Source organism: Sphaerodactylus townsendi, linkage group LG03 (assembly GCF_021028975.2).
Source record: "Sphaerodactylus townsendi isolate TG3544 linkage group LG03, MPM_Stown_v2.3, whole genome shotgun sequence".
NCBI classification, from domain to species: Eukaryota; Metazoa; Chordata; class Lepidosauria; order Squamata; family Sphaerodactylidae; genus Sphaerodactylus; species Sphaerodactylus townsendi.
Window position 1 is genome coordinate 54,404,668 of NC_059427.1, and position 27,971 is coordinate 54,432,638.

Consider the following 27,971-nt stretch of genomic DNA (forward strand, 5'->3'; position numbering starts at 1 on the left):
CCTACACTATTCTGTAATAAGCATTATTCAGAATAATAGTAAAGTTCACAATAGCAATAATTATTCAAAATTTATTGAACAAAATTGATCAACTTTATCCAGTGATACCAGCTTTGCAAAGTCTGATAGTCATTCTGAAGTATCTTAGATACTATATCTAGTTACTACTTCAGTGTTCAGTAAATTCTTAATGTGATGGATGGGCTTGATGAATTGATACTAGTTTCCCAATATCTGGTTTAAAGTCATTCAGCAGGACTCTTAAATCACCATGTTCAGTAATCCTGAGTCAATTTCTTTGCTTATGCGGGGTGGGGTCTGAATGAGAGAAGTAAGTCATTCTTCAATATAGGTTGTACTAGGCCTTGTGTGACAGACTGATGTGGACTGTTTAATGCAGATCAGGGAGAAAAGCAGCAGCACTTGAGGCTTCTGTGATGAGTCACTGAGTATTGAATACAGCTTGACTGTATTCATGACCCTGACATTCCAGCTGAATTAGTGGCTGAAATGTTTATGCATAATGAAAAATCCCAACTAAGACTGTCTGCCATGGACATCAATCAGATATGTAAGACAGGCTACTGGAAATAAATGCAAAACCAAAAGACTCTGGTCCTGCGGAGGAGCTATCTCTTACCGGGTTTGGAAGACCCATAATGAATGAAGCTGAAGCCAGAAGACTGAAGTAATGACTAGCAGGTCCTGTGTGATCTGGGAGCATGGAATGTTGGGATGCCTGTTATTAATGACTTTCAGTTCTTTGGTCACTCAAACTCGCATCCTTTATGTGCTTATGGATTCCTTGTCTTTGAGTAACAGTAGCTAAAGCTCTGTTTACTGTTGAGAAGGCTGCAGAGTAGACAGAGTAGAATTCTGTTTCCAACTAGTTTATTTATTGAAAAGCAGCAATCATCAATAGGGGGAAGTTCAAGTGGGGCACTTCCCCCTTTCCTTATAGAAGAAAAACCAGTTTAGGGTACATTTTGAGAAAGGAGAATTGTTGAGTTGGGAAAAGACTGAGTACCTTCTTTGTGCACACCCCTCCTTTTCTTTTGATAGTACTCCTGTTAATGCAGTAATACTAAATTACCCATGTTTGAGAGAAGGTTAATCTCTTATACTTCCTTGCAGTTCCTAAGACCGACTGAGAACGTTGTCTGTGAATTAGGTGTGGATTCCAAGGTTGTATAATTAGATATTTGGGTAGCTCAGCCATATTTCTGGATGATTCCTAGAAAGTATTATACAAGTGTTGTAGATAAAACATTAATCATACTCTGCCCTGGAGGTTTTTCAGATAGTTAACATCTTTTCATAAGTTTGTCTGGTTGAGATAGCTATTGGAATAAAGGTTCAAATAGTACAGGTTTGCTTGTGGTCTGCTGGAATTTTGTTCTACTTCAATGAGTTGTATTGGCAAGTATATTACCTTGGTTGGAGGAGTTTCTAGCAGCTTAAGGGCCTCTTCTTTTGGAGGAGGACTCCTTGAGCTCCCACTTTAAGAGGAATTTTGCTAAGTGGAGTGGTGGGATACTTGCCACTAGTTTATTACTTGCCCTTTTCTTTCTTTCTTTCTTTCTTTCTTTCTTTCTTTCTTTCTTTCTTTCTTTCTTTCTTTCTTTCTTTCTTTCTTTCTTTCTTTCTTTCTTTCTTTCTTTCTTTCTTTCTTTCTTTCTTTCTTTCTTTCTTTCTTTCTTTCTTTCTTTCTTTCTTTCTTTCTTTCTTTCTTTCTTTCTTTCTTTCTTTCTTTCTTTCTCTCTCTCTCTCTCTCTCTCTCTCTCTCTCTCTCTCTCTCTCTCTCTCTCTCTCTCTCTCTCTCTCTCTCTCTCTCTCTCTCTCTCTCTGTTTGTTTGTTTGTTTTCTATACCGCCCTATCCCTGGAGGGCTCTGGGCGGTGTACAATAGAAGATTCAACAAGGAAATTATAAGAACATAAGCACTATCTATTCAGTAAACTACTAAAACCCTTTAAAAACAGTGGTTAATACAGTAGATTAAAGTAAAGGCACCCAGCGGAACCCAAATTTAAAAACCTCCCCAAAAGGGGAAACGACGGGTCCCATCAATAAAGAGGGACCCCGATATAAAAAGAGCAAGAGCAGATATGGGCTGAGCTAAACATTGGATTAAATAATTATATCTCAAATTGTCCTTTCTGAGTCCAACCCAGGAACTCTGTTTGGGAGGTTGACTCATGCGTCTGTCTTTCACTTTCTTTCCATTTTGTAGTTTCAGAAGTTAGTTATAATGGTCTATAGTAGAATAGCTAGATTTGGGTCTAGTAGCACCATAGACATCAACAAGAGTTTTGGGGTTTAAACTTTTTAGAGTCAAAACTTCCATCATCAGACTACTGGACTGGAATCCATCTCTTTCTTTTTCATGTAATCTAACATGTGATCACTGAAGACCTTGCACAACTACACATTGTTCTGTTTTTGCAGTGGCTGTATCATTTCGACCTAAATAAATAGGAGATGTGAGAAAGGGCTCAGTATGTTATTCCTGCTAGTTGTTTTATTCTCAAATTATACTTTATAGGTAACACTTTACTGCTGTGATCATATCTAACTGAACTAAAATTCACGAAGTAATATTTGGAAGGAAAAAGCAACACCTTTGGATCAAACTGAAGGTCATATTTTTCCTTATTCTTTTGGACTCTCTCGCTGTTTCCTACTGTCCATTCAGGACCATTTGTCAGATTAAGGAAGGCAAGAACTTGCCGGGGGGGGGGGGGGGTATTTGTGTTGGTTAAACTAATATATTCATCATAACAGATTTAATAAAAATACTCCACCAGAGCACAAAGATGTATTCTTGACCTTTTAAGGTGCTGAATATTTATCAAGTAACAGCAGTGTTAAATATACCAATATAGCCGGGTCTAATATAAATGTTTCATGAAACCCCACATATTATATTTAAAAATGAAATGGCGCATTAATTTAGGGTGAAATTTGGGGATAATAATCTCTCTGTAAAGCCTCATGGTTAATGCTTGAAATGTAATTTGCATTCCCATGTAATGTAATTTGCATTCCCATATAATTTATATCATCTTCAATAGTAAGTTCAATCGAAAGAATTTGTTAGACTCCTGTTCCATCCCTCTAGTCCAACAAAAATAGCCACTTAAAAAGAAACTTATTTTCTCCCTTTTCGAAAGCTTGCAGGGATGGTTGCAAACTCACCTCAAAGGGACGGTAGTACCACAGTCTTAGGGCAGCTGCTGAAACAGCCTCTTGTGGGTTCTTGTTAGCCTTACCTCTCTTGCTACCAATTCCTGCAGAGCAGCATAGTTTTGAGCACCTGTCAGACTGGTATGAGTGGAAGCAGTCTTTCAGGTACTCAAGGAATAGGATGTTTAGGGCACTGTGAATTGGGCGTAGAAATAAATTGGCAGCCAATGTCGTTAAAGAAGTACCAGCTTAATATGATTGTTGTGGAAAGTCCCTGAAAGGACTTCTGCCACAGTGTTTTGGACCAATTAAACTGTCTGAACCATTATCAAGGGTAGCCCATGTAAAGTGCATTACAGTAGTCTAAACAGGAGGTTCCTAAGGTTTTAAGTCAAATTAAAACAGTAGAAACAAGAAGACTGGACATTCAGGACTGTCACTGACAGAATTAGGTGTCATGGTGTTGAACACAAGATGTTCTCCATGGGGACTCAGTTATAACAGCTTGTTTATTGTCCTGATTCTTCTGGACACTTACTATGAAGCACATTACATGTCTCTAGCTGTTCCTACAAACAGGAACAGAGCAGAAATAATACAGCTGTGCATCCCCCATATTACCAGCTCAAAAGGGTGATGCAAGAAGTACATATTACATCTTTGCAATGCCCTATTCAAATTATCACCATGTGGTTTAAAACCAGATTATACCCTTTGAAAAGTTTTAACTTGGGCATCTAAGTAGGGCCTCTCGAAGCCATTAATCCTTTTTTTAAAAAACCCATTTACAAGCTTATATACATTTTACATTTAACTCAGAGTCATAAAAAAGCAACAACATAACCTAGCCACAATACCAAAAACCTCTATAAGACCAAATATTTTACCTTGAAAAACATAATCTGTAACATATTCATATATGCCACACAATTTCCTCGTTAGCGTTTTCCTCTGGCTTAATTGCATTTGAATATGTAACCTACTGTTGCCAAACTTAATGAAATTATCTTGTGCATTTCTTTTCCCTCCCATGTCTGTTTAATTGCTGTTACCTTATTCATCATCAAGATATCCCAAGCTTTGCACACTTGGACTGCAGGCCTGAGAAATAGGTTTTTCTTCCAATAATGCGCAGAAGTCCTGAAAGAGCCATTTTTGAATCATGTTGTAGTTTTTCTTCTAAAATATCCTCTAATATTTTAAATACATTCAGCCAATATCCCTTTGCTATGGGACTCCGCCACTACACATGAAAAGGGAACCTTTGTTCTATTGCATATCCAGCATCCAAGAGTGTAGCTACCCAAAGGGGCACCCAGTTGACCTGCCACTTGAGCAAGTCATGTGGGGGCACATTGAGTGGGCCTCCCCTCTTCTGTGCCCTGCCCCAAACTCCCACCCCATATGGAGTTTGGGAGCAGGGCAAACCTGTTCAATGCTGCGCTCGACTTGACTGGGTCCAGCTTTAAACTGCAGACTTCAGACCTGCAGTTTGAAGCTCGACCCAGCCACCCTGAGCCCAGCATTGAGCTGAGCAGTCAGACTGACTGTCTCCAGCTTTATACTGTTGGCTGTTTCTCCCAAACTTTACCTCCAATGTGCCCCTCACGACCTATCCCAGCGGCACCCGGAGCTCCAGTCCCCTTGTGCCGTCTCTAGTAATGCCACTGCTAGCATCCTTTAGCGGTATTATTCACTATTTTTGCAGTTCTGTCAGATATTAAATATAATTAGTCACTTCTAAAAGCTTAAAATTATTTAACATCACTTAGGAATAAATAACACTGAGAACTCTGTTCTCAAGCACATATATCGTTTGCAGAACGTTAAACATAGCAGAAGACTAACAATTAGGGATGTTAATATGATTTGCTATTAGCACATAAATTTCATCTATTTATTTCACTAGCAGCAGAAAAATATATTCATGATTTCTAGATGCATGACATCTGTGTAATTAAGAAGTAATATTAAAATTTTCCACAATGTATGCACATTGAAATCTGTTGTAATTCCTTCCCAGGGGAAAAAAAAGTGTTGTTGGTGACATTTGCATTTGCTGATATGAATTAGTATCTCAAAATCTTGTGCTTTGATTCACCGGGGAAGGAAAAATGAGTAATCATTTCTCACTTAAGCAGACAAAACAACTAGTTTTGTTGGTGTCACATATAGCTAGTATCCAGCTCTTTAAAACAGTATAGAGAACAGAGAAATTACTCCAGTGTATTATTTAGTAGTAATTTTGATTTTGTTGTGACTTAACAATGAGTTCTAGGAATGTACTGCTGGACACCAGAATAATGTTGAATGCATCTAAACTGAATACTCATGAGAAATGAAAGGTTTTTCTGAAGTTTTCCAGAGTGTTCAACCTGCTCACTGTTTTCTGGATTGGGGCCCTTTGGTTAAGGTATCCCATCAAAATTGGAATGAAAAAATAAAGACCTATCTTCTTTTTCAAAGCTGTTTGTTTTAAATACAAATGATGCCTAATTATTGATTGATAGGGTATAATTGAATCTTTCAGTCTTGCACCACATTTTTTTCAAGATAAAGCTCTAATGAAATACAGACTTAGCAAACTGATGGTCAAGTTCATGATTAAAATCAAATTGACACAATAATCTGTACTTGCCAATAAAGGGGAGAGTATTAGAAGCTACTGTTGTGTTAAAACTTCTACTGGATACCATTGTGGTCAGAAATATTAACATGTTAATAAAAGCAGAACTTTCAACTGGACCAGTTTAAAGGATTACATTTTGAACAATTTATTGTTGCAATGTATATATTTCCAAGTGTGCCTCAAAGATCTTCAACAGTGGCAGTGGTTTCTTCTACATATGTGTGACAACTGAAATATTTTTTAAAAAATAATATTTAAAAATATTTTTTTAAAATACCTTCTTAGGCCAGCTGTTTCTGGAATCTGCCCATTAAGATTCAGTTTGGTTTGTGTGTTTCTTCCTGCACTTCCTGCAGTGACCAGGCAATAATGAATGTGTTACTGTAGATCTATGAGTGAAATGGCAGGCATAATCGCTGCCATGGGGAGAAAACGTGCTTGGGTGACTATGTAAACTGGTGGGTAGTCAGAGAATCAGCCTACAACATGCTAGGCTGCACAAAATGACAGGCAGGTAGGCAGAATCATCTTGAAATGGCAGATGGCAGCAGAAATGAAAGAAAACAAATGGAACGGTGGAGGGGAGGGGGGAAATCGGCCAGCAGGTCGGAAAAATAAAGCCTGCCATGTTCCTGCCTGTTGTGTTTGCATGGGAGCTTCTTGAAGCTGGGTTTTTGGGAAAAAATCGTTAGTTTAGTGATTTTTGAAAAACCTAGGTTGAGAAGAATAGAGTGGGCTGAAGTCATTTTGGGGGAAAGAGCTGCGCGAAGTTCTTCCCCACAATGCTTTTTATAACATGCTCAGCCCATTTATATTTACACTGTGCAAAATCCACCATACATCCAGGTATTGCTATTATTATATGTGTCTTCTCTCTTAGGCTGTTTCTGCACGGGTGGCAAAATAAATCTGATAGGAAAGTAAATCTTGTTTTAAAATAATTTTTTATGTTTTAAAATAATTACATTCCCCCAAATCTCCATTTTTTAAAAAGGGGGAGATGATTTTTTCATAGTTTCAATTTCTGGGAATGTTACATCTGTCCCTTTAAAAAAACAGTGTGTCAATGTTGTCCTCATATAACTTCAATCAGCATAATCACAGGATCTGATGTCAGCTATACTATTGCAGACTCATTCATTTGCTCATCCTTCAAAGTAATATATGACATGCTCTCTGTGTTAGCCATACAAGTCAGCCTCTACTCGAAGAATACAAATCTGATACTAGAAATCACAATATTCAGAAACCAGTGGTTAATCATTTTAATCTTCCTTGGCATTCTGTTAATGATCTAAAATTGATGTTTTCTTCCAAAGGAACTCCTAAATGGGAATTCAGTGTGAAGCTGCTGAATTATATTCATCAATAAGTTCAACCCCCTCCCCGCAGTCTTAACTAAGATTTGAGATTTCTCACTGGCTATAAATTCTAATATCCTGTGTCTTAATGATGTCAATTAGTTTAGCATCCCATTAGCTCTGCTTATTATGTACTAGATTTTATGTCTATCAAAAGTTGGGAGCTGTTCTCACCTACTTTCAGTGAACAGACTAATCGTATGTTAAACTAGCCTTTCTTCATAAGTAACATCTCTCTGTCCTGCCACTTTCTATTCTGAATATAACATAACCATGCTAATGTATGTACATTTCTGTATATCTAACCAATGAACTCTGACTCTTAAAAGCTTATGTTGGAATAAATTTTGATAGAATTTAAGGTGCTACTGGACTGCTGATTTATTTTCAAGTCAGTGAAAACACTTATGGATTAACCAAAGCACATCTTCTAAAACATACCAGAGTCAGAGTGGTTATTGCTTTAATGACGATAAAATTACACTTGGAAGTGTAATTTTACTACAGATCATCCTATGCAGGTTTTGATTAGTAACATGTAGCATGCTTGTGCTTTTCCTTCTGTCTTGCTCCTCTTTTTATAGTTTACTATGGTGTCTAAAGCCTAGAATCTGTAGTTAGAATGAACCAGGAATTGGCTCCGAAACTTGCTTTGAAATCCTCTTCAAATCAGGTGTGAAATAATGACTGAACAGAAAATGACCAATTTCTTCATAGTCAACAAAAATGTCTCTCTCACTGAGTTTCTTTTTATACTTTCGTATCTGAAATGTTGTAAGTAAGAATAGTTGAAGTTCAGAAGTTACTGTTCATCCAAATATCTGTCTTAAATATCCTTACACCATTATTAATCCCCTGTAAGTACTCTGCCACGTTCAAAGCGATATTAAAGGGAGACTTTTCATGGTAAGAATGGTAGAAATCTTGAAAAGTCCACTTGAGGAATCTTGAGTGGTCATAGCTGAATAGGTGAGATATGAGTACAGCATTCTTTGAGGGAGCATTTCTGTTTCATGTCAAGAATAGGGACACCTGAAATCTCCTGACTCTTTGTTGATATTTCTTTCTCCTTTCCTTGTTGTTCACTTTCCTAACTAAAGCCCATTAGCTGCCATGGATCTCACTTACTGTGGGGCGCCAAAATCAGGTCTACTCTGAAATCATTATAGTTAAAACTTCATATATATGAAGTTCAGTATGTTAAATGTATCTTATTAAAAAGATGTGCCTGCTGATATTTTCAGCTCAAATGTTCTATTGCTTTCATGGAAGAGGAAATGGTTCAGGTATAAATACATAGTAATTTTTTTTGTAATTAAATACTATACGTATATCTGTCCATCTGCCACATTTTTATTCCACCCTTCCCTTTGGGAGCTTAAAGTGATGCATGTGGCTTTTTCCTCCTCCATTCTGTCCTCATAAGAACTTGTGAGGCAAGGTTGGAATGAGGTACAGTGACTTGCCCAGTGAGCTTCACTGCATGATGGGAGTTTGAAGCGGAGTTTCTCGTGTCCTATCCCAACCACTACACCACATTGGCTCTCCAGGTATGTTATTTATGAGTTGTGACATAGTTCACCTGTTTCTAGCCTTCAAATCTCTCTCCATCACAATCAAGAGCTCAGCTTGTTTCTTTCCAAATGTCCATTCTCATGTAGAATCTAGTGGAAAACATGGCAACCTGATAATTAATATTTTTAATGAATTCATACTTTTATAATAAAATGTTGTGTGTGTGTGTGTATACTACCTTCCCATTAAATCTGTGAAGTTTTCTAATTCACATCAATGCAGATGAAACCCTGAAAATATGTGGGAAATACCTGGTAGAATCTCAAAAACCAGAAGAAGAGGGTAGAACAATATTTGCTGTGATCATGGGGCTAGGCTTCATTATCTTTCAGTTTTATGAGCTTTAAACTAAAAAACAACAACAACCCTTCAGTTTCTTGGTCTTTTCCCCATAATTATTTTTTTTTTGCAAAATGCATATTTTCTTCCCTTTGGTGTTGACATAAAAATTCCAAACACTTCGAAAATGTGTTATTGGGGTCAATATGTTCCTAATGTTCTTTTGATAGAGAAGCCACAGGAATGCAAACACGTGGAGGAAATAACATCTGAGCTGGCTCGTGGACAGATAACAGCTGCCACTTCCTGGCAGCAATTAGTAATTTGTGGGGGATGAGGAGTAGGATCTGATGGGATTGTGCACTGAAACTGGGTATCTGGCTGCCAAGAGCATCAATGCAAGAGGGTTGAAGAAAGGGTACTAATCCAGCCTTTCTGCGTACAGAAGATAACCCTGGAAAGCAGCCATACTCCTGACTGCAGACAGCTGGTACTAGGCATTATAGGCATGATTACATATGGCTATGGTTAAAACTGAGCAGGAGGAGGGAAAGGATTTAGGTTCTTAGAGACTAGATTGATGAATAGATCTACATCTAGGGATTGCTCAACCAGGGCAGGAAGGTTTTCTCTTTGGCTGTTTCCGCACGGCCGTGGAGGCGCCTCCACGCCGGCAGAATTCTCGCCGACGTGGAGGCGGAGGCCGTTCACATGGAAGCATGCAGGCGGCCTCCAGACATGCCGGTAGACGGAGCTGACGAGGCGGCTCCAAGACGTGAGCCGCCTCTTCCCCCTTCCCCGATCCCACTTCACAGTTGGTCGCCGTCATCTGCCTGCTGGCGTTAGCCCAGCCCGCTTGCAGCTGCGCTCCGACCTCCAGAGGCCGGAGGGACAGCGCATGGTAACTTCCGGGACGCCAGCAGGCCGATAACTGAGGACACGGTGAGTGGAATGGGGAAGGGAACAGTATTCAATTCCGGCGGCGCGCTGTTAGCGCAGCACTTCGCGAAATTTCACGCTGTTGAAGCTGAAAACAACCCTCTTTAAAGGGTTGTATTTGCGGAAAGCGGCAGCCTTGACGCCGCCTCTGGGGTGAGGGAGTGGAGTCAGGTCGCTCCAGGTTGCAACGCAGCAGCGCCGCCTGTGCGAATGGCTCCCTGGGGATCAGCGCTTATCCCGGCCCCCAGGGTGCCATGATAATGGAGCACGTCGCGATGAAAGCTGACCTCTGCCGCGTCGTGAGCCAGTTTCATGAAACTCCTGTATCTTACAATACTATCTTGAATTACTTTTGCATATAGGAAATTCTATTTCTGGATGGGACCTATATTGCATTATACATTTTGTACCATGTCACTCATTTCTTTTGACAGTTCTGGCCAGATTTAATCAAGTGGCAGCTTTGTTAATCAAGTGGAACCAAGGTAGTTTGTTCTTCCTCTGCCTTCTGAGAAGTTTTTGGAGAAGTAGATATTATTATTCTTACTTTGAAAGTAGAACTTGCATTAAGAACATAAGAAGAACATAAGAATTCTGAACTAATGATTCTTGCTTATATTGTAATGGATATCAGACCCTTTGCACATAGTTGAATAGGATGTGGCCCTTCTTCAAGGACAAAGCGAATAAATTCATTACTCCAGCTTATGAATGGCTATGCTGGCAGGACAGTTCATAGGATCAGCTTTAAGGGTCCCAGTGTAGTTTGAATCCCATTACCACTGGATACAAAGCTTATGCATGGTTCTTTCCCACATTTTTCTTCCCACAACAATAATTTCCTAACCCAAAAAAGTGTGTTCCTGTTGTTGTGGACCCTGCATGTTCTAATAGCCATGCTGGTAAATAGGCTACACTGGAGGCTGGAAAGGGACAAAATTGTTCTTTCTGCTTCTTCTGTCATCACAGCTCCACTGACAGGAGAAAGGGGAGAATGTTTTTTTCCCTCATTCACTTTCCCCATTGTAGCTAATAGACTATGCTAATAGACTGAGAATAAACTTTTGAGGATTGGATAGGACTCGTTGGGAGAGGGAATGAAGTAAGGTCAATGGCTGTGGGTCACAGGATCCAACATGCTACCTAGATATTGTGATGCATAAACCATAGTTTTGTGAAGCAATATCTGACATATTTCCAGGAATTCTGGGATTCACCCTGGTTCCATTGCTTGTTCGTTGCAACATATACACACATGTTTTATAAGGGTGTTTACAGAGAACTGTCAGGGAGGTCAAGACAGCTGATATCAGTCCTACCTTTTGAATTCTGAGGCTTGGCTGAGTGGTCAAAAATGTGAGATTGTATTAGCGTTTTTCAAGGTTACTGGGATCTGATAGTAAACTGAGTGGTGCTAATGAACAATGGTAGCTGTGGCAGCTTGACAAGATTGGGATTTGATGTAAAAGACCTCTCAGTTGCAATTTTCATACACTAGCAATATTTGAATTAAAGCTGCTCCTTAAATACACTGCCCTAATTATCTTCCAGGAAACAGAAACTCAAACATAACCTATGTGCCTAGACATGTTGTAGCCTAGAGATCAAAGAAGAATGGATAAATGAAAGATGAAGACAGATTTCTGCAGAGGCTGGGGGGAGAGGTCATAGATCTGTGCAACTTATATACCCTTGCAAGCCATATTCATTTGAAAAATATTGCCATCTGCCTTAAGAAAGAAACAGTGCACAAAGAGTTGACATCAGTTGCTGACCTTTAAGGCACACAGTTCACACAAGCTTGGGTGACCTAGTATGCTTTCCTGTGGAAAATGTATTTCATTCTTCAGAAATTATGAATGCTATGAACATATGTAGGAGTCTGTATATATGACACATCAGTATCATCTCTACCATTCATTGAAGTATCACTTTTTAATGGAGTAAGTGGTTGATAAAGAACCAAGAATGACATGGGATGTCTTTGTGGCTTTCTAAGAGATTCCATAAACTGATTTCTCAGAAGCGATTTTAGCTATCTCTTGATGAGGAGGTGTGATCTTACCTGAAGAACTGGTCAAATGAGTACCCTTTGATCTTTCCTACTAGAAGCATGATGCTTAGTACATTTTTCCACCTTGAGATGTGCCTAAAGATATTGTTTGCTTCTCAGTGTAATTCTAAACAGGTTTCCTTGTAAATAAGTCACTCTGAATTGGTTGAGAGCATAGGCTCTGGGAGGAAGGATTTATATTTGTTAGACAGTGTGGAATGTTCTGGGACAAGCCAAAGCTATATAAAAGAGACAGGCTTCAAATGAACCTAAACCTTAGTTTTGATGCTTAATATACCTAATGTTCAACATGGTCAAATCTGGGTATACTGAAATCCAGAGATTGGAGCTGTGAATGAACAAGACTAGATAGGCCTATCGTCTAGATAGGCTTTTAGACAGTGCTGGGGTGGAGTCAGCAGTTGTGGTCCACATTGGCACCAACGACATTGGGAAATGTAGCCGGGAGGTTCTGGAAGCTAAATTTAGGCTGCTAGGAAACAGGTTGAAGTCCAGGACCTCCAAGGTGGCATTCTCAGAAATGCTACCAGTTCCGCTCCATCGCGAGGGCTGCAGCTAGGCAACTTGCGGAGATACAGGGTCTCCAATGTCGTGGATGAGAGAAAGGTGGTGTACAAGCAGAGGGCTCTAGATTTGGTCAGGAACTGGGGGGGCAACACTTTGGGACAAAGGTAGGCCCTGTGTACAAAGCGGGGATGAGCTTCATCTTAACCAAAGAGAGAACCAGAGCTGCTGGCTACCAACATTAAAAAAAAGGTGGCAGGAACAGCTTTTAAAACTGATGATAACTACAAGGAGAGCCGGACAGAACTGAGGTGACTTCGCGGTTCGAATACAGTATCCTATAAGGGGATGCAGACAGAGAGGGAGGTTTTCTAAATCAACCACATACAAGCGAGGAACATAGCAATGTGCATGTGACAAAGGGATAGTGTCTACAAAAAAGACTTGAGGGTGAAGCACATAAACTCCCAGGTTAAGGACAGGGGGAACCAGAGGTATACAGGTGTCTCTATGCTAATAGTAGAAGCATTCAACCTAAAATGGGGGGAGCTAGAGTACAGAGTTTTTGAAGGAGGGACTTTGATATAGTGGGCATTACAGAGACATGGTGGAATAGAGGAGAACCAGTGGGATGCTGTTATACCACAGGCTACAGGCTCTATAGGAAGCTGATAGGACAGGAGGCGACATTAGGGGGTGGAGTTGCCCTTTACATCAAAGAGAGCATAGGGTCACATAAAATAGACAATGCAATGGGAGCTGGTTCCCCTACAGAATCCACTATGGATATCAATACCAGGTGTGAAGGACAGTTTAATATTAGCCAATATATTATAGGTCCCCCTGACCAAAAGTGCACAAAGAGGATTCTGAGATGGAAAAAAAATTAGAGAGGCCAACAAAAAAAAAAAATGTAGCGGTAATGGGTGTTTTTAACTATCCCCATATAAACTGGAAAAATGCATGTTCAGGTCATAGTAAGGAGAGAGCATTCCTGGAGATATGCTAAATGACTGTGGCTTAGGAGCAGATGGTTGTGGAACCAACCAGGGGAGAGGTGATCCTAGATTCTAATTTCTATGTGGGACCCAAGGACCTGGTGCAGGAAGTCAGTGTTGTTGAGCCGAGAACAGCCACCACAATGCTGTCAGATTCAGTATCTCAGCATGCTTAACAAGTGGAAACTACTAATGTAGTTACATTCACCAGAAAGGAAGAAATTTCTCAAAGATGAGGGGAGGCGCGAGGAAGCTGAGAAAGGGAAAATCAAGAGAGTCAAAACTGTCCAGGATGCTTGGAGGTTATTTAAAAACACAGTAATAAAAGCTCAGCTGGAATGTGTTCCACAGGTTAGAAAAGGCAGCACCCAGTCCAAAAGAAAGCCACCATGGTTAACAGGAGAGGTTGAGGAATTATCAGAAAAGAAAATGTCTTTTTTAGAAAATGGAAGTCCAGTTTGGCTGATGAAGAATATGAGAGGAACACAAATGGTGGCAAAAGAGTACAAGTTAGCTGTAAGGAGGCAAAAAAAGGATTATGAGGAACGATGGCTATAACAACATCAAGACCAGCAACAAAACAGTTCTTCAAGTACATCAAAAGCAGGAAGCCAGCAAGGGAAGGTAGGCCCGTTAGATGACAAAGGAGCAAAGGGTGTGCTAAAGATGGCAGGAGATTGCAGAGAAGCTGAATGAATTCTTTGCATCTGTCTTCACCCAAGAGGAGGTGAGGAACATTCCTGCACCTGAACCAAGCTTCTTAGGAGGCGAATCCGAGGAACTAGCGAAGATAGTAGTAGACAAGGAAGAAATTCTGGCAGCCATTGATAAACTAAATGTTACCAAATCCCCTGGCCCAGATTGCATTCACCCAAGAGTTCTTAAAGAGCTCAAGTATGAAATTGCTGATCTTCTCACTTTAATATGCAACTTATCCCTGAAATCAGGCTCCATCCCTGAAGACTGGAAGATGGCCAATGTCACACCAATCTTTAAGAAAGGATCTAGGGGGGACCCGGGAAATTACAGGCCAGTCAGTTTGACATCTGTTCCTGGTAAATTAGTAGAATCTATCATTAAAGATAAAATTATAAGACATGTAGAAAAGCAAGACCTGCTGAGAAAGAGTCAGCATGGCTTTTGCAGAGGCAAATCCTGTCTTACAAACTTACTAGAGTTCTTTGAGGGTGTAAATAGGCATGTGGACAGGGGTGAACCGGTGGACATTGTCTACTTGGATTTCCAAAAGGCTTTTGACAAAGTTCCTCACCAGAGACTGTTGAGAAAACTCAGCAATGAAGGAATAAGAGGGGAAGTCCTCCTATGGATTAAAAACTGGTTGAGAAACAGGAAACAAAGAGTGGGTGTAAATGGGAAGTTCTCGCAATGGAGAGATGTCGGGAGTGGTGTCCCCCAAGGATCCGTTTTGGGACCAGTGCTCTTTAACCTATTCATAAATGACCTGGAAGTAGGTGGGTAGCGTGGTGGCCAAGTTTGCAGATGATACCAAATTATGTAGGGTGGTGAGAACCACAAAGGATTGCAAAGAGCTCCAAGCGGACCTTGATAAATTAGGGTGAGTGGGCTCAGAAATGGCAAATGCAGTTCAATGTAGCAAAATGTAAAGTGATGCAACATAGGGGCAAAAAAATCCAAACTTCACATACACGCTTACAGGGTCAGTGCTATCAGTCACAGACCAGGAAAGGGATTTAGGCGCCTTAGTTGATAGTTCCATGGGAATGTCAACTCAATGCATGGCAGCTGTGAAAAAGGCAAACTCTATGCTGGGGATCATTAGAAAGGAATTGATAATAAAACTGCAAAGATTGTCATGCCCTTTATATAAAGCAGTGGTATGACCGCGACTTGAGTACTGTGTCCAGTTCTGTCACAGATCTCAAAAAAGGATATTGAGGAGACAGAAAAAAGTGCAGAGAAGGGCAACAAGGATGATTGAGGGACTGGAGCACCTTCCCTATGAGGAGAGGCTGGGCTGCAGCATTTGGGACTCTTTAGTTTGGAGGAGGCGCTGAGGGGAAAATGATTGAAGTCTACAAAATTATGCATGGGGTAGAAAATGTTGACAGAGAGACATTTTTCTCTCTTTCTCACAATACTAGAACCAGGGGGCATTCATTGAAAATGCTGGGGGGAAGAATTAGGACTAATAAAAGGAAACACTTCTTCACGCAACGTGTGATTGGTGTTTGGAATATGCTGTCGTGAGAGGTGGTGATGGCCACTAACCTGGATAGCTTTAAAAGGGGCTTGGACAGATTTATGGAGGAGAAGTCGATTTATGGCTACCAATCTTGATCCTCTTTGATCTGAGATTGCAAATGCCTTAACAGACCAGGTGATCGGGAGCAACAGCCGCAGAAGGCCATTGCGTTCACATCCTACATGTGAGCTCCCAAAGGCACCTGGTGGGCCACTGCGAGTAGCAGAGAGCTGGACTAGATGGACTTTGGTCTGATCCAGCTGGCTTGTTCTTATGTTCTTATGTTCTTAAGACAGATCTTTCTCCATTGTAGAGAAAGATTCAATGTAGATGAAGTAAATATCTATGTAGCCAAAGATGTGGAGAAGATAAAAGATAGGTAAAGTACAGTGGGTTGCAGTCGGGGTAAAGCAACCTGTGTTGCCGTCGGGACGTTCAGATGCCTCCGTGCAGGCAGCGAATGGAGCCCGCAGAGGCAATGCAGATTGCCTTCACATGGAGGCGTGTTTCCCCCCTTCCTCCACTGCATAGCTACAGGGCCAGGCAGGCATGAACCTTCACAGCCCCTGCGTAGCTTCACAGCAGAGAGGTGAGGACTGGGGGGGAAGGGAAGCACGGCCAAGTAACGTGCTTCTCGGGGCAGCCATTCGCTCGCAAGTGGCTGCAACCCGCATTAACACCAAAGAATCACGGATAGCGTGATTCTCAAATAACCCATTTTGGGGGGGGACACAGGGGGGGACTTATGTTGGGTTTTTTTAAATCCCATTGTAACCCCGGGTTTATTGACCCATGCAGAAAGGGCCTCTGTGCTGCTATGTTTATTCACCATGTGTGTAATATTGTTCTGCTGGTACACACTGATCCAAATCTTACATAAAACAGATTATATATCCAAATGTGGTAATTTGTCACTCTTATTATTGTGAAAGCATACTCCTGTCCATAATTAGTGTGACTAGCCAATATGCATGTGCAAGTAGAACGTATATGGCTATTCTCTTATGATGAAAAGGTCACATTCTATAGAGTTTTTAGGAAGGTCTACAGAAAATGCCCCCAACTACCCACCCTCTTTAATGGATCAATCAAAATATCACAGAACTGCACAAATGTTTGAGTTCTCCAGAATACTTAATGAAGCTCTATGTTAAAAACAAGAGGGTGGGAAGGAAAATGTATTTCTAAATTGTGATGTTATGTATATTATACATAGTGAATACATAGTATGTTTACTATGTATTTATTCTAGTGATAAATGCCAGTATGCACCTTTCGTAGCTGCTGCATTATTATGTTATATAAGAGGCAGAGCTACCAGGGGGCAGGAGGGGTGCACATTTCACCAGGCGCACGCCTGAGGGGCGGAATATTGCCTTCCCACACTTACCTTAGTTCAGCCTGAAAGTGCAGGCTGGAAAAGCAGCCTGTTCTTTTGAGACTGAAAATGGTCTGGTGGGAACTACACTTCCCAGGAGACCTTGCAAGCCCCAAGGTCTCCTAGGAAGTGTAGTTCCCACCAGGCCATTTTCAGCCTCAAAAGAACAGGTAATTTTTTCCAGCCTGCACTTTCAGGCTGAAGCAAGCCCCCAGGTTTCCTGGGAAGTATAGTTCCCACCAGGCCATTTTCAGCCTCAAATGAACAGGCCGCTTTTCCAGCCTGCACATTCAGGCTAAACTAAGGTAAGTGTGTGTGTTGGGAGGGGTGTGTGTGGAAAACGCAGAGTGCTCACTGGGCTTAGTATGGCCCAGTACGCCTCTGTGAGATATGTATTTTTGAGAATCAAGAGTGCGCTGTGCATATCAACAATTGTCCTGCTATCAGCTGCAAAGAGTCCTGAATAAAAAAGAATGCCACCTGAACTGTTAAGAAACCCCAGGTTATATGATAAGGTTAAGTATATACTATAATTTTGATGACAAGGAGCCAGCAATCACATATCAGGTTTTTTTGTAAAGAAGAATTATGATTTTTTTAAAAGAAAGGATATTGCCCTTAGTATCAATTTTTGTAAAGGGGAAGACTCTTAAAAATATTACCTGTACTCAGGTGCTTTATTAGCTTCTAAATGAGTTTTCAGTGATTTTTCTGTGCTCAGTGCAAATCAGCACAAGTATCTTACCCATTCTCCTCCCCATTCTGTGTGAGTGGGCGGACTTCAGTAATGAGCAGTGTTTGGTTATACTTGTTCGACACACTCAAGAGGCTGTCTGCTTCCCTGTTCAGTGGAGCTGGAGAATTGCTTTTGATCATGCTGTCAGAAGTCTAGCGCAGTAGGAGAAGAACAGCTTGCTTCCCCAGCTGGTGAAGACTGGATAGGCTGCAGAGGAAAGACTTGGCTTTTCCTTCACATTTTGTGCACCAACAGAATCCACTGTGATCTCCAAGACTGCTACTCCTTCAGCCACAATGGTGGCAAAGGATTATCCATTTTATCTCACTGTCAAGAGAGCAAACTGTGGCTTGGAAGTACAGACTACGAGCATATCAACCAGAGAGACAGAGGTATGGTACTATTTCAGTACAATTTTTCTAAAGAATCTGCATTTGTTGGGGTTGATTGGTTTTCTCTGGGCATGGATAAATGTTCTGTAAACAGGGACTTGCTAATAAATATAACAAAAGCAAAATCTAACCTCAGCTAATCCAACTAATATCAAGAACTCTGAGCTGCATGATTCGATAGCTTAAAGACAAAGCAACCAGGTATCACTTAATTCATTGAAATTTAGTTTCATAGTGATTGTAAACCAAGTGTGCTGTCACTAAGGGAATGCTAATTATGGGAGTCAAGTGGGTTTGAGTGCTGCTTAAAGTAATAAATTAACATATTTCTCATTGCTTCACCACCCTGTTTTTTCCACAAGGATTGGCATGTAAGTAAACAAAGTAGTTGCAAAAGGCCTATTTATTTTTGACTGTAGTGGTAGCTTTACAATTTAATATTGAGGATTGAAGTACTAGCTGATCAAACATCAGCTAGCTAGATCATTGTTAAAGGGTACTGCTTTTCAGTTGCTACAGATTTTTGGGAGCTTTTTATCTATTTGCCAGATGGTTGCTTAACTACTGATGATATAGTATTAAATATTATAATTTGTTCAGCAGGAGTACTCTTCAGTGTGTTTGGATAAGCAGTCAATTTGCATCTCATAAGTTTGGAACTTGAGATATATGAATTGACTGCTTATCCAAACACACTGAAGAGTACTCCTGCATAGTAGGAAAACCTTCCTTGCGCTCCTCTGAGCTAAAAGCGTCATGTTGCAGGGCTTTCAAAAAGCCTTTCTGGCTTTTTTGAACAGCTCTATAGACATATACAGTAACCACCCAGCCCATGATAGTTCAGATTCCTGTGGCTCTTAGTGCCCCTGTTGTCACAAGGTCAATGTATTTGCTCCAGTTGCCATGCATTTCTCACTTTTCACAATCTTAGCGTGACCCGTAGTGCAAGGAAGACTGAAATTTTTTTTGATGGTGGCATTTGGAAGGACGTAGCAGGATGATGGTGGGAAAGTTTCTGAGCAGTGGCAGCAAATACTGAGGTGCTGTAAATCGTAGTTGTGAATGACCACAGACTTTTTGAAGTTAGGAGCATTTTCTTTTTGAGTAGAAGCTACATGTCTCCGGTTCTGTGGTAATGTTTTTAGCTTGCCAAATTGATTGGGATGACTTCAGAGAATCTCTGAGAATCAAAATTGACATGATATGGGTGGTTTGTCATCTGGCATCCTGATTATTTTGTTTGTATTTCAAACCAGCTACTGGGGAATGAAAAATGCACTAGAGCAGTGGCCCAAGTCAAGCAGATCTTTTTGGAATCATTTTCTGGATCTAAATTGCTTTACTCAAAACTTTCTGTGTCACTGGGAAAAACCTTTATAGCACTTGACTGTTCTCCCATAGAACAAATAACAGCTTTGCAGTGAGGCAGTAGGTCAAGGAAGATGCTGAACTGGCCTTCCTTCAGGGCTGCCCTGTCTGGCTGCGGTGCCCAATGATTGTTTTTAAGTGTAAAGTAGGACAACAGAAGATCTCATAATTGATGTCCTCAATAAGGATCCTTAGTCACCTGACATGCTGCTCTACAGAGGTTGGGTCTGACGTCACTTATTTTTAATTTTTTTCATGAAGTACTTAAAAGAAAAAAGATACAGGTAAAGATAAATAAAAACATAAAAATATTCTGACCAGTAAACCTTTTGCAAACAACAAAGACAATGTTTATCTTGTGCTTTGAGAAGCAAGTAAACGGGATAAAGTTTCCTTGCCAGAAATTTTCCTTGCCAGAAATTAATTTCACAAAAGAATCATTTAAAGTTCACCTTCTATTTTCAATATATTTAAGAAAGAAACAACTTTGTTGTTAAAGGCATTCAATTAATTAATGCATCATTAATTAAAAGTTAATATTTTAAAATTTCATTTGTTCAAAAGGAAAATCAACAGTAAGATGTAATATCTTTCACTATTATTAGTATTTGCAGCGCTCCCTTCCGCAGGGATCTTTGTCACATATTTCACGTTTTGCCTCTTTGTATGAGAAATGAACATCAGATATTCAGAGGAGTTCTGAGAAATGATTTTGTTAACAGTTCTGGAAATTTCATAGCGAGATGGTAGTAATGACCAGTGTTTTTAAAATGGGGGAGGATATCTTTGTACAGACTTAGAATCAGTATTGTGGAACTGGCTGTACATATTCCTTTTTGCATCTTGCTGTGGTTCCTGTCCAAATGGTTATGGCATTGTTTGCTGAACTTGTATTGTACGCTGAAACAGCTAGCATTTGCTTCTATTGCTATAATAGGCATTTATACATTTGGTGTGATTGCCATGAGTATATCTGTAGGGGAATGCACACACATCACCTGTCCCATCTCTGACTATGGAACAGTGTGGAGGGAATGGGATTTACAGGATTAAGAATGAATATCCTGGAACACTGGAAGAAACAAGAAAACAATGCAAAATTCCCTACATTAATTAAATTCACCACATGGGAACTACTTGTGGTCCTTCTTTGTTCACCATTTCACTATGTTTTATAGTACTGGGTGATAGGAAGTGCTGACAGAGTTAGGAAAACGGAATAGGCTTTTTGCCTCACAGTGAGGCAACTCTCCTCTCTTGTCCATTACTTATCAATTGGTCAATGAAGACTCAGGGCTACTGTGATAATTAGTTCTAAACCGGAATAGAAACTTTAGTTGTCATTCCCCCTCCTCCCAAATATAGCTGGGATATGAAATAGGAGTCTGAATACCCACTGTAGGTTCTTAATGGTCTCTCCTCTACAAAAATCGCTTGCATCATAAGACTCATAGCGTTACTGCTTCTTCTGAACAAATGTATTTACTATATTTATAACCCACCGTTCTTCCTGAGAGTAGATTACATTATATAAACAATGTTATCAGGCAGCATTAAACAACCAAGGAACAGTGTAATAGAAGTAGAATTACAGAATTAGAACAATGCAAACAACACTACAGAAAGCAGGTGATGCCTACACTAATAATTGTTGTGGACGGCAACCTATTCCATTTTAAAGGTGCCCTCATGGCATGTTCTATTCTACTGTGGCTCTAAACTCTTTTTAACAAATGTCCTTTTGAACATTACTCTTTTGCACATTATGCATAATAAGGGTGGACACTTTCCTGACCTTCTCAGACAAGCTGACTACAAGGTAGGAGCCACCACTGGGAATACCAATTCCAATGTGCATGCTACGATCAAAACTGTAAAACATGTATAGCTGACCCACTATGAAGAGCTGTATTTTGTGCTGCTGCAGTGAGTTTTACAACCTGCTTTGTCTTCAGGAGATTTTATAGCTGGAAAACTGAGACTAAAAAGTAGTAACTTGCTTAAAGTAATCTATTTGCTAAATTGGATTTTGACTCCTGTTTCCTAAGACATAAGAACATAAGAACAAGCCAGCTGGATCAGACCAAAGTCCATCTAGTCCAGCTCTCTGCTACTCGCAGTGGCCCACCAGGTGCCTTTGGGAGCTCACATGTAGGATGTGAACGCAATGGCCTTCTGCGGCTGTTGCTCCCGATCACCTGGTCTGTTAAGGCATTTGCAATCTCAGATCAAAGAGGATCAAGATTGGTAGCCATAAATCGACTTCTCCTCCATAAATCTGTCCAAGCCCCTTTTAAAGCTATCCAGGTTAGTGGCCATCACCACCTCCTGCGGCAGCATATTCCAAACACCAATCACACGTTGCGTGAAGAAGTGTTTCCTTTTATTAGTCCTAATTCTTCCCCCCAGCATTTTCAATGAATGCCCCCTGGTTCTAGTATTGTGAGAAAGAGAGAAAAATTTCTCTCTGTCAACATTTCCTACCCCATGCATAATTTTGTAGACTTCAATCATATCCCCTCAGCCTCCTCTCCAAACTAAAGAGTCCCAAATGCTGCAGCCTCTCCTCATAGGGAAGGTGCTCCAGTCCCTCAATCATCCTTGTTGCCCTTCTCTGCACTTTTTCTGTCTCCTCAATATCCTTTTTGAGATGCGGCGACCAGAACTGGACACAGTACTCCAAGTGCGGTCGCACCACTGTTTTATATAAGGGCATGACAATCTTTGCAGTTTTATTATCAATTCCTTTTCTAATGATCCCCAGCATAGAGTTTGCCTTTTCACAGCTGCCATGCATTGAGTTGACATTCCCACATGGAACTATCAACTAAGACTTAAATCCCTTTCCTGGTCTGTGACTGATAGCACTGACCCCTGTAGCGCAGTATGTGAAGTTTGGATTTTTTGCCCCTATGTGCATCACTTTACATTTTGCTACATTGAACTGCATTTGCCATTTCTGAGCCCACTCACCTAATTTATCAAGGTCCGCTTGGAGCTCTGTGTAATCCTTTGTGGTTCTCACCACCCTACATAATTTGGTATCATCTGCAAACTTGGCCACCACGCTACCCACCCCTACTTCCAGGTCATTTATGAATAGGTTAAAGAGCACTGGTCCCAATACGGATCCTTGGGGGACACCACTCGACATCTCTCCATTGTGAGAACTTCCCATTTACACCCACTCTTTGTTTCCTGTTTCTCAACCAGTTTTTAATCCATAGCAGGACTTCCCCTCTTATTCCTTCATTGCTGAGTTTTCTCAACAGTCTCTGGTGAGGAACTTTGTCAAAAGCCTTTTGGAAATCCAAGTAGACAATGTCCACCGGTCACCCCTGTCCACATGCCTGTTTACACCCTCAAAGAACTCTAGTAAGTTTGTAAGACAGGATTTGCCTCTGCAAAAGCCATGCTGACTCTTTCTCAGCAGGTCTTGCTTTTCTACATGTCTTATAATTTTATCTTTAATGATAGATTCTACTAATTTACAGATGTCAAACTGACTGGCCTGTAATTTCCTGGGTCCCCCCTAGATCCTTTCTTAAAGATTGGTGTGACATTGGCCATCTTCCAGTCTTCAGGGATGGAGCCTGATTTCAGGGATAAGTTGCATATTAAAGTGAGAAGATCAGCAATTTCATGCTTGAGCTCTTTAAGAACTCTTGGGTGAATGCAATCTGGGCCAGGGGATTTGGTAACATTTAGTTTATCAATGGCTGCCAGAACTTCTTCCTTGTCTACCACTATCTTCGCTAGTTCCTCGGATTCGCCTCCTAAGAAGCTTGGTTCAGGTGCAGGAATGTTCCTCACCTCCTCTTGGGTGAAGACAGATGCAAAGAATTCATTCAGCTTCTCTGCAATCTCCCTGCCATCTTTTAGCACACCCTTTGCTCCTTTGTCATCTAACGGGCCTACCGCTTCCCTTGCTGGCTTCCTGCTTTTGATGTACTTGAAGAACTGTTTGTTGCTGGTCTTGATGTTCATAGCCATGCGTTCCTCATAATCCTTTTTTGCCTCCCTTACAGCTAACTTGCTTCTCTTTTGCCACCATTTGTGTTCCCTCATATTCTTCATCAGCCAAACTGGACTTCCATTTTCTAAAAGACATTTTCTTTTTTCTGATAATTTCCTCAACCTCTCTTGTTAACCATGGTTAACACAATATTTCAGTGAGAGTGCCCATCAGCTATTTCTAAATTCTTCAAATAATACAGACTTAGGCCGTTTTTGCAAGGGCGGAAAATGACGGCCTGGAGACGGTAAAAACGCCGTCTCCAGGCTGCCATTCGCACGGGCGGCGCAGCTGCAGCGCAGCCGTGCCGCCCCCGCGCCGCCCGGCTGGCCCGCAGCCGGCGTATTCCGAGAACGCTAAGAAGCGTTCTTTTTGGAATACGCTGCCGTGAAGCCGCTGCCGAGCGAACGACAGCGGCTTCACGGCGCCTCCCCGACCTGGCACTCACCTTGTCCCTGGGCCTCCGCTGCATCGCTGAGGCCTGGGGACACGCCCCCCTGCCCTGCGCCGCTCGAGCAGGCGCGCAGGGCCAGGGGGGCATGTCCCCAGGCCTCGGCGACACGCCGGAGGCCCAGGGACAAGCCGGGTCGTGCGGGTGTAACCCCCATGCCCAGAATGGATTGGCCCAGAATGGGTTGACCCAGTAAGGGGGTGGAGACTCAGAGCAGCAGAAAGGCTGAAAGAGCTCTTTGCAGAAGACAAGGGTACCAGACTCGGACCTTGATTTCTATAAGCCCTTAACACCTTGTTAAGGGTTTCTTTTGTGGTTTTAATGGGTGAGAGTTCTCCTGGAAACCTTCATCATGTTGCAACCTGTTCATCAAGCCCTTGGAGTCTTCAGGAGCCAGCCAACTTGCAAAGAAGAGTTTGGACTTGGCAATATCAGTAGACTGTAAATAGAAGGACTTGAAATGCAACCTGAACAGGACCTTGAATTGTAACGTTAAATGTTGATGTTTTAAAAGTGTTAATTGTAAAGAAAAGTAAACCATTTTGTTGTTTAAAAATTGTTGTTGCAACTCATTCCAAGTACTGCCCCACAGAACCCACAGTTAGAGGTTACACGGGCGCCGGCGCTCCGCGGCGCCGGCTGCCCGCCTCTTCCCGGGACCGTCTGTGCGGACTGTCCCAGCGTCTTCGGGTCGGCGCGAGAAGCGCCGACCCAGCCGTTTCCGCTGCCATGCGGAAACGGCCTTAGCAAAGATAACTTTAAGCAGATATATCTGTCATTTTCACTGAGGACCTGTGAGGATGCTAAAACCCTGAACTGGGAATCTTTGTCTCATTGTCTTTGGCAGCTGTAAATAAGGAGAAAGCTGGAAGCAGTAACCAAGCAGTAAGCAGCAAGAGATTGCAGGAAGCACACAGTGGGAGGCTGGGCAGAGATAGAGCTAGTGAGAGCAAGCAGGCAGGATATATTGAGCTTTTGATTCTTGACCCTTCAGGATACTTTGATGAAAAATAATAGTTTGAACTACTTTGTTAAGCAGCCTGGGAAGCATTAGATCATCTCCAGATAAGGAAGGAAAACACATTTTTTTTCACACTGACTCCATTGCCTGAAAAAATGGAGAAGAGGAAGAAGCAATAATTGTGTGTGCATATTCTGCTGTTTTTACAAAACATGGCTATTAGCAATTAAGTTAATGTTCATATATTTTACTGAGTTCATACATTTGAACCGGTCCTGATTTTTTCTGACATCAGAGCAGTAGCCATCTTTTCATGTTACAAGGGTAGTATCGTACAAGTGGGGGGACCTGCAAGGATTCATAGGGATACCTCATTTTCCTCTGTTTTCCCCACTGTTTCCTCTGTATCTTCCCCATTTCCTCTCCCCACCTTTCCCTGTTCCTTTGTCTTCTTTTCACCAACCCACCCACCCACCCATTCATTTGTCTTCCCCCCATCTTCAGTTGTATTTGTATTTTGTGATGGACAGCAGCATTCTGAAGAGTTGTAGTGCTCATAGAACCCTTGACTGACAGGGTGTTCGAGTGGAATTCTAAGGAGAGCAATTAGAAAAACTGACAGTGGGGAACAGAAAGTGGCAGGAGGGTTGTTAATGCACAGAATTGGAGATAGCAGAGTGAGCTGCAAGCTGTCTGTAAAGGATTCTCCTTTGGAGTGAGAGAAGATACTTTGGTTTAGGATCCAGAAGGTTTCATAACCAGTTATGAAGGGAAAGAGCTTTAGTGTTGAGAAGCAGATGCCTACATGTTTAACAGGAAATAGCTTTAGTGAAGACTAATCCCAAACCAGTTTAAAGAAGAAAAATGGGAAATTGTGTGTATATTCCTGACTCCTCCAACTTAAAAACTACTGTTTGAAGAAACTTATGTTTGTGAAACAAAGCAGTGACTGCCAAGAGAAATCAATCTCAGTACTTAATGAAAGTATCAACACTTGTTGGAGAACCATTTCATATACATCTTGAATTAACAAATATTTCTTGTATATAACTATCACAGTTCCTAATCCCTGTTGTTCTGTTCCCCACTGTTCTCCACTAATCCCCACTTTCAAGTTATGATACTTTATTAACCTGACCTTTAGATTCCCCTGAAAAAGAGCCTTGTGTGCCAAATATTTCAGACTTTTATATAACTTCATTAAGGTTCATTGCATTAGGTACATTACATATTTTTAAAAAACCCTTATAAATGTAAACATTGTAGTGGCCACTGTTTTATTTTCTCCACAGAGGAGACACAAAACAGCCTCATTTTTTCCTTGTCCTCTATTTTATCCTTGCAACAAGCCTGTGAGGTCTGTTAGGCTAAGACAATGTGATTGGTGACCTTTGGTTATCCATCAAGCTTCTGTGGCAGTGTGGATTTGAATTCGTCTCCCACATCTTAATATGAAACTGTACCACACTAGCTTCTCTAGTATGGCTGCCATTGAACAGTAGTAAACAGCTAGGCCTAGATGAGTCATGAATGTTGTGTGATAGCAAGTCAGGTAGTAGTTGCTGCCAGGCCTGGTCCTGATGAGTCTTCCCTTAAAGGCCAAAACAGCCGTTGCAAAGGCCTTGCCTACTTCCCCGTCTTTTACTGACAGAAACCAAGGCTAGAAAGCAGGTAATACTGTTGTGGCTGCCTAGCAGCCTCCACAATGGCCACTGCAGAGGACATTCATGGTACTTGCACTACATCTATTCTTTTGGCGTGTTTTAATTCCTCAATGTATTATTTTAAGATTCACTATTTTCTCAGGATTGTGGAAAGGTCTTTCTTGCCCTTTCATGGCTCCAGCCTCCAGATTTAAGTAATCACAGATGATGATTCTTCCTTATGGCAGCCTGGAAAAAGTCTGGTCCTGTTGTACAGTGGGAACCTGCAAGGATTTGGGGGGAGTACCTTACTTTCCCCTGTATCCCGTTCCATACACTATTTCTGTTCTTGCAGACCCAACCTTTCCCTGCCTCCTTCTCTCTTTCACACCCAGCCACCAACATACTTTGCCCCACTTTAAGCTATTTTTATTGTCTATTTACTTCATTTATACTCCTCTTTTCTTCCCAGTGGAACCCCAAGAACTTATGCTATTCTCCCTTCCATTTTATCCTCACAATAAGTAACGCTGAGAGTGTGTGACTGGTTTGTGGTCACCAACAGAACTTCCAACAGAGTGGTGATTTGAACTTAGTGATTCAGTCCTAGTCTGAAACTCTAATCAGTACACCACACTGACTTTTGTGAGATGGTGACTCTTGAACAGTAACAAGTAGCCAGGACTGGATGAGTCATGCAAGTAGCCTGCTAGTGAGTCATCATCTGGTGGGTTCTGCCAGACCTGGCCCTGAGAAGTCTTCCTTCAAAGACCAAAAAGTCATGGCAGCGGGCTTACCCCCTTCCCTTTTAATGACTGAAATCAGTATTGCTCAAAAGCTAGCAATACTGTTGTAGTTAGCTACAATAGACACTGAGGGCATTTTTTAAAGCTACAGGCAATGCTGTATCTTCTATAGCCAATGCCAAGATATCCCCTGCCTCAAAAAAGCTTCCTTCAAACAATGGGGGTTGGTATCCTGGGACAGCAGTCCATGTTGTTTGAGAAGCTGTGTGAGTTCTTGATTTTTTAATGGGCATGTGAATTGTGACAAATAGACCATTGTGGGTTTGGAGTAACAGGTGAGAGGTTCAGGAGCTGTTCTTTCATCCAAAGTAGCCCAAACTAGGCATGTTGAAATCTTTGATATGGAGACAGTTGCCTGGCAAATTTATCTTGTTTGAACCTCCTTAGTTTACATACAAGTAGAACTCCTGACTGGATCACCTCAGTGTTTCTTGGCAAAATCTGTCTCAACCA

At 41.3% G+C, this 27,971-nt stretch overlaps 1 protein-coding gene across 9 annotated transcripts in view; it reads left to right on the top strand.

Moving 5' to 3' along the window:
* ARHGEF3 (Rho guanine nucleotide exchange factor 3) overlaps nt 1-27,971 on the top strand; it is a 135,152-nt gene that overhangs the window by 75,862 nt on the left and 31,319 nt on the right. Inside the window, exon 1 of one of the 9 annotated variants that reach the window (XM_048490315.1) lies at nt 18,010-18,274. The exons of 7 other annotated variants lie outside the window; for them this stretch is intronic. In XM_048490315.1, the coding sequence (XP_048346272.1) occupies nt 18,179-18,274 (96 nt within the window). In that variant the 5' untranslated portion in view covers nt 18,010-18,178. Of the gene's footprint in view, nt 1-18,009; nt 18,275-27,971 lie in introns of those variants that run through there. One more of the 9 variants, XM_048490318.1, reaches the window with a different exon arrangement.